Here is a 10,060-nt window from a genome sequence, read left to right on the forward strand (position 1 = left end):
AGCTGAGTTAAGCCCCGAACTAAATAATCTTTTTACTTTCTTTTCCTTCCAGTCCTGGCTGGCTGGTAGATTTAGAGGTCACATTTTTTTTTCATATATGCATAAATAAGAAATTCCCCAAGTGCCCAAAAGGGACTATAAAGCCCCGGTCTTTACTGCATATTAACACTTCATCAAAACAAGTAATTCATTGGAGCTCCCCTGTTCGGGTGGGTAGAGTGCACATCTACCAAACCCCCCAGACAGGGCTCCATCCCTCCTTGGGGTGGACACTTAAATGTGTAAATTAGTATGTCATTTCCTTTGTTCCCATATGTCCACGGCCTTTCAAGGTTCCATGGAGGACACATACAGACTCGCTCACACACACTGCCACTCTAATAACACGATTTTCGGCTTGTGATTCTCACCCTTCACTCTTAAGTGTTTTTTTCTGGTGTAGGTGAAGCATTGGGTGGGGGCGGGTCACTACTCCAGTAACAAAGCAGTATTCCTCGGCCTACTAAGCATGGCTTGAATATGAATGGTACAGTTACCCACCTATGTTATGCCTGTGTAGACCCCATATTATAAAACACATTCAAGTAATCCACTCTCCTACCTTATATTTAATGTACTATATAATGTACCTCTCTAATCTTTTAGCTGTGGTTAAGTTTCTTCAGCTAATACAGGAGGATTGGCTAAAGTTAGCTGCACTGCAGAAAAAAAAAAAAAAAAAAGTAAATTCTGTGGTACAACGTTTAAAAACAGGTTACTGGTGGCATTCGCTGTGATGAATTAAAGCACTTAAATGTAGTCTGAACGAAATGGGATTTTCATGCCCAGCCAAACACCCTTTTTCTATTCTCCCCTCTCACATAAAACTTTAAAGAAAAATCTAATTTAACAACCCACGCCCATCATCGAAAGTTGTGCTTTACTTACCCTGCCCCACCATCACTACCATCGTGACTCAGTCCACACACACACACACACACACACACACACACACACACACACACACACACACACACACACACACACACAGATAGATGGGTTTAATTTGATGATGTTTCAGTTTAAACAGTTGATACAGCAGGCCAGCAACTTCACTGACGGTATTCCATATCTTTAATACGACGCTTCGACCAACACCTGCAGTCATGATGATAACAGCTGTTAGACGAAAATGTGATATTGATATGGAATACCGTTCGTGATATTCCTGCCCCGATGTCAACTCTCTCTCTCTCTCTCTCTCTCTCTCTCTCTCTCTCTCTCCCTCTCCCCGCGAACCTGGTGATATTATAAAGTCACCGTCAGGGTCTGGTTACTTTGCAGAATCTCTGGAAAACAGATGGTTTGGAAAACTACCGATATCTTCTGGGTGAATTCATAAGTCTCAGAAAAAACGGGGATATTGTATAATAACCGATTACTTTCTCTGCGAGTTTCCAAAATCTTGAAACAGACGCAGGTTATTTGGTCAGTGAGTTTAAGAAAAGAAGATCGGGGAATGAATGTAACTGTTGGTACTTGTTCGTTGTCCTGCGATTTTTATTTATTTTTCAAGAACAGTTCAGTCCTTGACCTTTACTTACCGTGATGATATATATCACTCAGACTTCTTCTTACATTCAGAGCAGCACTTGCATTGACTATTACACAAGCTGTTATTTTTAAAGCACTTGCAATGGTTGTCAAGGCAAAATCTCGAGCAATTGCATTTGATAAATCCATGTCCATGACCCATACAGGGTGGAATTGCAGCTCCGCAAAGGCTTATCTCTTTTTTCCGAGGTTCATTTTCAACGGTTAGAAACTTCTATTCACAAGGTGTGAGCTGGTTTCTCGTATGGAGTTTCTTCAAAAGCCCGTGTTTGGTTCCAAGCCTATACACACCAATTTCCTGCACGCGGAGTACCACTGATTTGACACTGGCGAACTCTGCACCTCCAAGATCAGCGATAGGAATAGGAACCATCAGAATTTTGCCGACTGTAACCGACAAAAATTCCTTCACAGAAACAGCAGTCATGTTGTCTGTCAGACCATGCTGTACACCCTCTCGTTCAGCTTGAATTTTAAGCTTTCGTTCACAGAGGTAGCAGAGCTTGTCATCCACAGTGGAACACGGGCCACCACAGTCCTTGCAGCTTGAGCTCATGCTGACATAAGCATAATCATCTCTTTGCTCAATGTCAGCGTATAATGCTTCAGCGAGATGCTCCTTCGTCACACCAAAGCTTCCTCTGCCTCGTCCGGCATCTGACGTGGTGATGCCAAAACTTGATTTCCGTCCGAACACTCCCTCATACTGTGTTCTACCAATTCCTGAGAGAAATCTTGTATTCTCTTGCCACTGGGCGAAGTGCCACTTTGTTGTCTTATTATCTTTTTGCCAAGAGACAAGTGTGCTTTCGACATCCTTGTTGTCTGTCTCCACAGAGCCCTGCGACTGCGAATACCCGTTCGGAGCTTCCTTAAACTTAGTGTCAGTACTAGTGGTGATTTCGTAAGATAAATGAGCCTGTTTGAAGATTTTTGGAAACACGCCGAGAAAGTGATCCGTTATTTTGCAAAAACCCCGTTCTTTCGGTGACTTTACAAATTCACCCGAAGATATCGGTGATTATTCAAAATCACCCGCTTTTCAGTGATTCCACAGAGTGATCGGAGATTGATGGTACTTTTGCAAATCACCCGGGTCTCTGTGAGTTCACAAACTATCAGATGTTGCAAAGTTACTGGTTTCGCAAATTAATCGTAACACACACACACACATATATATATATATATATATATATATATATATATATATATATATATATATATATATATATATATATATATATATATGTATGTATATATATATATATATATATATATATATATATATATATATATATATATATACAAAATGATCCGATTTCTGTACGTTTGTTGGTTTATCCATTTGTTATTGTAACACAACAAAAACGGAACATTGTAGTGCAATTTTTGTCAGAGCAAGGTACCGCTAAAATGCTCTAACTTGAAGAATATAACAATATCCAGTCTAATCTGGCCACCGGTTCCCGATTTGTGACATATTTCTTGAATTTGCAAAATATCTGTTTACACGCCTGTGGAAATTAAGCAATGCGCCGCACTAAGGAATATCCACATTTTCGCCGGCACCGGGACAATTTTTTTTTTTTTTTTTTCACGTTTCGAAAATCATTTTTTTGTCTTTACCATCGTGAAGAGAATCGTCTGGCGCACCTGGCAATGTAATTTTTAGCTTCCTAAACCCACCCAAAATTTGTAATGAATCGCGGAAAAATTTGTAAGATGACTGTGTACACGCATGTGGAAACTAACCAAATGCGCTGCGCTATAAATATCCATATATTCGGGAAAAAAAAAAAAAAAAAATGATGTCGAACTGGTTCGGAATTATTAGAAATATGTAATACGAACAAAATTATTACAACTTATGTAAAGTTTTATTTAAAAAAAAAAAAAAAGTTATGATGGCGCAACGTAGCGCAATTTTTGTTACAGCAAGGTACCGTTAAAATGCTCTAACTTGAATAAAACAATTTCCAGTCCAATCGGGCCACCGGTTCCCGAGTTATGATTCATTTCTGAAGATAGGAAGTGATGACATCGAGTGGAGGCCGCTGAAGGCGGCCTCTCAGCGAATATATATATTATATGATGTCCCAGGACTTGATACGCTAAATTAACGGTGTGATTCTACGGCTGATTATGTTTAATAATAGTTAATAATGTGAGCACCATAATCGAGATCATTGATCCCTGCGATACAGCTAGGAGTCGAGGCTATTATTGTTATGAGATTCACATTAGAGCATAATATGAGTGGAGTGGGTGGACAGGAGTGGGTTGGACTGGTTGCAGTGGTAGTGGTGGGTAGTGAAGCATGCTGGAGGAAGTGTACGCTATTCTGTGAAGATGAGTGTTGTAGGAAGGGTTGTAAAGTGCAAGTCAGGGATGGGAGCAAAAAACAGATGATATTGGCTGAAAGGAGTGGGTGAGGTGGTTGGGGTAGGCCAGAACAAGTACACATTGTAATGATGGGTGTTGTATAAGAGGCAGCATTGATGGGAGGAGCATATTTCTCTTTAGAATTCGATCGGGGGGGGGGGAGTAGGTAGAAAATGGGTAGGATGGGTGAAGAAGGGTGGGTCAGATGGGTGAGGTTAGGATGGTCTGGCTGGTGCTGCAGTATGGTCATGGCGATGGTTTATTTGATTATTTAAAGTATCATCGTAAAGGGAGGTTTAATTTTGTAACCTTAACCCATGTTAGTGAAAATGGGAGCCGATTTAGCGATAGTGGGTCATCAGGGATAAACCAGCGTCAACTCACCCGGGCGGCACGACCAGTCATCATGCTTGTCTCCCTCGTTGCCTGTGTTATCTGGGCCAAATATGGACCGGAAAGTTAAGGCCAGATACGTATGATATTGTAGCTGTGTCACAACATGCAGTTATTTACACTTGTTACTGATGGTCTTTCCTCTCCCCTCACCTCATGTATTTACCCTTTCTCTCCCCTCAACAGCATTAACCTTCCCAACTGCTCCCCTCCTCTCTCCTTACTCTTTCTACCGGTTTCTTTCCTCTCTACTCATCGCTGTTTAACCCTCCTCCCAATTATCATCCTTTCTTCCCAAAATCAACTACGTTCCAGATTTGTGAAGTTACCCCTTTTGCTGGCCAGGGAATACCTCCGCAAACTCCCAGTTTCTCCCCTTCTTCTCTTCTCCCTCTACCTGTCTCCTCTCCACTCAACACCATGCAACCCCTCTCTCAATCATCGTCCTCTCCCCTGAAAACCAATTGTATTCTGGAAATGTAGTGCTTTCCCTTTACCCGTTAGAGGATGCTTCCGGAAAAACGGATAGAAAAATGGGACGTACATTTATTAGCAGTTTTAATTAATTAAGCTGTACATGTGACCTTCATTGCATTGTGCTTCAGCGAATGTTCTGTTCTCTCTCTGATTGATATTTGTCAGCTGCTAGGGCATGGTGTGTTTGCTTTTGATTTTGGTTCGGTCATGATAACAGTGCTGATATTTTGGTTAGAATTCATGTTTTTTTGTGTTGGAGCACTGAACACTGATTTCGTATTTAGTCCAGGTCCAAAATATGTCCTATTGATAATGGTAACTTTCTGTGTAATTTTGTTGCTGTTGTTGTTATTATTATTATTATTATTATTATTATTATTATTATTATTATTATCATTATTATTATTATTATTATTATTATTAACAGATAGGCCCGAACTGATGAAATAAAAATCTTTAACTTCAAACAAGTTTTAATCAGATTTGGTAAAACTCGACGCAACAATAAACAAGGTAAAGTCTGAAAGTGGAACGTGGGTCGATGTTGGGAAAGTAGTTCTTTGTAAGAATATAACCTTTTTCATTCACCAGTGATGTGATCGTCTTGGCTTCTAATACCTACGTACAACTCTTTCTCAGCCCTTTCCTGTCCAACTCTCAAATGCAAGAGTTAATCGTTACTCCCAGTCCCTCATGTATTCAATAGGTCATCTCAGGAACTGTCTTCTATTTGTTTTTCCTGCTGCCTATGGCCCCCAGTCTTTTAAGCAGTGTGTCCAGGCATCTCGATATGAACGGCTCGTGAATTTCGCTCTCTGTTGTCCTGTTTGTTTCTTTCCTTAAGAGAACACTTTGCGGGCATCTAGCCCTTGGTTCCTTCTTCTTTGCATAAAAAAAAAAGTTCTAATTATGTTGCGGAAAAAATGGTGGTAACACTTCTGCTTCGCTCGCTTAGTAACAGACATGGAAACTGTGTGTGTGTGTGTGTGTGTGTGTATGTGTGTGTGTGTGTGTGTGTGTGTGTGTGTGTGTGTGTGTGTGTGTGTGTGTGTGGCCATACTGGAAGCGTGACCTCTCCGTGACGAGTGGCACAAATATTTTATCAGGGCCAGAGAAATACGGTAACAGCCCCAGACGCTGGAAATAGCTCCTCCAGATGTCACTGTGCCGCTTATACTCTCCCCAAACCCTCATTCTGCTGCTCTTTAGTCCTCTCCTTCGCCTCCTCTTTCTTGTCTCTCTACCCTATCTCTTCCCCTCTTTCTCTTCCTTCGTCCCCTCGTTTTCCTTCCTCCTTCTGTTCCTTAACATCTTCGTCTTATGCTTCTCTTCCTACATATCATCCTTTTTGTGCTTCTTTCTTACCCCTTTTCCTCCTCCTCTTCCTCCTCCTCCCCTTCTTCCTTCCTCAAGGCTTCTGATATTGTGCGTGACAGAGTTAGAGGAAGAACAGAGAAATTAGTTGGAGAAGAACAGGGAGGCTTTAGGAAGGGAAGAGGTTGTGTAGATCAGATATTCATTCTTAGATCTTTAGTGGAAAAGTTTCTAGAGAAGGGAAAGAAGTTGTATGCGGCTTTCATGGATTTGGAGAAAGCATATGACAGGGTGGATAGACATGGATTGTGGAAAGTGTTAAGAATATATGGAGTAGATGGGAAGTTGTTGAATGCTGTGAAGAGTATGTACGATGGTGCGAAGGCTGCAGTGCGTGTTGATGGTGAACTAAGTGAATTTTTCTCTTTGAAAGTTGGGTTGAAACAGGGATGTGTCATGTCTCTATGGTTGTTCAATCTGTACATGGATGGGGTAATAAAAGAGGTACAAGGTAGGGTAGTGGATGTTGGAGTGGCCCTGGTGAGAGAGGATAGTGTTTGGAAACTCCCTGTACTGTTGTTTGCAGATGATACTGTGTTGTTGAGTGAAGACGAAGGGGAGCTGCAAGGCTTGGTGGATGAGTTTGGGAGAGTGTGTAAGAAACGGAATCTAAAGGTGAATGTAGGGAAGAGTAAAGTGATGGTTTTTGAGAGAGGTGAAGTTAGTGAATGTACAGCGAGGTTGGATGTTGAGGAATTGGAAAATGTGAGTACATTTAAGTACTTGGGTAGTGTGATGAGTAAGGATGGAGGTTTGGAGGGTGAAGTGCTTGAAAGGGTACAGCAGGGAAGAAAGGTTGCTGGTTCTTTGAAAGCAGTGATAAGAAACAGGGAAGTGAGCATGGAAGTGAAAAAGTTACTACATGACAGTATTGTGATACCAACTCTAATGTACGGAAGTGAAGCTTGGACATTGTTGGAAGGACACAAGTCAAGAGTGAGAGCAGTGGAAATGAGTTATTTAAGAGGAGCCTGTGGAGTCACGTGGAGAGACAGGCTGACGAATGAAGATATAAAGGAGCGTTGTGGTGTGGATGTGGATGTGATAGGAAGCGTTATGAGGAACACACTGAGGTGGTTTGGCCATGTGGAGAGGATGGAGGGTGAAAGACTGACGAAGAGAGTGTATGTGAGTGAGGTGGAGGGGGGAAGAGGGAGGGGGAGGCCGAGGATGAGATGGAGGGATGGGGTGGAGAGGTATATGAGAGAGGGGGGTGTGAGTTGGGAGCAGGGGAGTGAAATGGCGGGGGACAGGGCGACTTAGAGGCGATTTGTTTGTGGCCACCTCAAACGGGATTGAGGCGTCTGGCAATAGATAGATAGATAGTGTGTGTGTGTGTGTGTGTGTGTGTGTGTGTGTGTGTGTGTGTGTGTGTGTGTGTGTGTGTGTGTGTTTGAGAGAGAGAGAGAGAGAGAGAGAGAGAGAGAGAGAGAGAGAGAGAGATTTGAACAGCATCATTATATGCCCCATACACATCCTTTGGGCGGAACTTTAGCACTTACAGAGGTACATGACAGGTGCATTATCTGGACCTGATGATGCTGTGATTAGCATATTACCATAAATGAGATATTTTATAAACTAAATTACTTGTTGGCAGGGGGTATTCAGTAAATCTTAGGGATTATCAGAATTTACTTCGTGATAGCATTTCACTTACATTACGCAGTGTGAGGATACTTGCTTAGAAACTCTCAAAATACACATTTCCGTAATATTTATCTGTTTTTTCAAGATGCTGTTATTAACACATCGCCATAAACAAGGTATATCATATTCAGAATTATTTTGTAACATTAGTTGTTTATGAAATCTCAAGGTTAGTCAGAACCTACTACATGATAGCATTTAACTTACAATAAGCAAAGCCTGAATACTTATTCAGAATCTCTCCCAGATCATTACTGTACATAAAATCTTTACACCTATCTACAGAATTGTAATAGATTGATCCTTGTATTTTTTTTTTTTTATAGATTCTAACTATATTTTATAATGTCGAAGTGTGTGAGAAACATTTATCTTACATATTTTACATTTGGTGTCAACATTGACACGATCTGTTTCTTGTTAAAGATATTTATAGCCTAATCTAATCCCAGCAGCAGTGACATCAAGGAGTCCGCTGACTCTAATAATCAATAAACATGAGTTTCCTCCTGTGTCATGGCGATGATGAAAGGATAGACGAGAGAGAGAGAGAGAGAGAGAGAGAGAGAGAGAGAGATTCTGTATGAGTGTACCTATGTACGTGCTAGACTGTGTTTGCATGTTTGTGTGTGTTTGAAATAGTCATGTCTCAGTGAATAAAAGGACGAGTGTGTGTTTACTTAAGAGACCAGATGCCTCTCACTCTCACTCAGTCTCCTAGTCATTTTGTCACTCTCCTTGTTCTTTGTCTCTCGCTCCTCCTGCCAATCACTTCGCACATGCTCTTCTAGTCCTCTCACCTTCATTCTTTGTGTCCCTACTCTTTTCAACACCTCTCACTCACTCTCCTAGTCAAGCGCTCATTCCCTTCCTCGTTCTTTGTCTCCGTCTCCTCACAGCCACCTCACTGTCGCACACACTCCTACTCTTCTGGTCAGTTTCTCACTCCCTGCTTCTCTATTATGCCACCCTTTCCTTCTCCTCCCAATCAACTTGCTTTCATTCATCCTCTTAGTCAGTCCATTACTCTTCATTCGCTCCACATGGCTGAACCACGGTAAAGCGTTTCGCGTTATTTTCTTCCTCACATGGTGGTAACATATTATAAGTCATTTTTCGCCCCTTCCAATAGTTCCATCAAATTCATGTTAACTCTTTCAATACGATAATATTTATTTTGGTCTATACTTGTTCCAGCAGGCGATTATATTCAGGTAAGGAGAGATTTTTCGAACAAAGGTGAGTGGATATAGGTTTTAGTGTTCTCTTTAATATGGGTTAAATTCCCTAAGATCAAATATTGTGTGGCTGAATCAACTTAAAAACACACTACAGTTAAAAGGCAAAAAGTGGTGGAATGTATTTACTGTTGGTGAGATTATCTCGTCTGATTTAAAGCCGTCCTACAAAGTCAGTAATGTGTGAGATCAGGGTAAACATCGACTTTGATCGTATAGAAGTGTCGTGTATTTAGTGATTGTGTGTATATGGGGAATGTGTATGAAACAAATCCACCCGTACTTCACACACACACACACACACACACACACACACACACACACACACACACACACACACACACACACACACACACACAAATCGGGCTCCTGTTGTATGCATGTGTCATATAATTGTGCCATGAACTGTATTACAATTTATTATTGTCGGTGGCTCTGCTTAGCCACGGCGATCACCCCAAACGTGTGTGTGTGTGTGTGTGTGTGTGTGTGTGTGTGTGTGTGTGTGTGTGTGTGTGTAATTCCAGATAGTTGTAAGTAGTTTTGGAGAGCCAGTTAGTAGTGCACACCTCAGTGAAGGCTTTATCTTCTCTCTCGGTTCGTAATGTCACTTCTAAGTCGAAATAACATTGCCTGGAAATAGGAAGACTATAATCGACGTTCACTGTAGTAAATAGTTGGTGAAGTAAACTATTATGGTGTACTCTATAATCATCATATTACAATTATTTCCTGCAATAAAACCACCGAGTGCCTCCGCCTGCCAGTGCATCATTCCTGGGCGGCTCCATATTTGTTCTGTGCCGCGTCCAGGCCACTCTTTTTCCTGTCACCGCCTCGCCTATGTTGGCTCCAGTGCGGCTTACTTTATTGGTCTGCCTGGTTCATCATCCTGTCTGCCTGTATGAGAGAGAGAGAAAGAGAGAGAGAGAGAGAGAGAGAGAGAGAGAGAG

General features: G+C 41.5%; 1 protein-coding gene across 1 annotated transcript; it reads right to left on the reverse strand.

Moving 5' to 3' along the window:
- Positions 1–1,807: 1,807 nt before the first annotated feature.
- LOC145409364 (uncharacterized) lies at positions 1,808–4,380 on the reverse strand. The gene is made up of 2 exons (XM_080279833.1): positions 4,360–4,380; positions 1,808–2,512 (listed from the first exon to the last, which is right to left on the reverse strand). Exons 1-2 carry the CDS (start codon positions 4,378–4,380, stop codon positions 1,808–1,810), a joined length of 726 nt encoding a protein of 241 aa, XP_080135959.1.
- Between the last annotated feature and the right edge of the window lie 5,680 nt (positions 4,381–10,060).

Source organism: Coenobita brevimanus, chromosome 80 (assembly GCF_032717465.1).
Source record: "Coenobita brevimanus isolate Jiangsu-jjx chromosome 80, ASM3271746v2, whole genome shotgun sequence".
Lineage (NCBI taxonomy): Eukaryota > Metazoa > Arthropoda > Malacostraca > Decapoda > Coenobitidae > Coenobita > Coenobita brevimanus.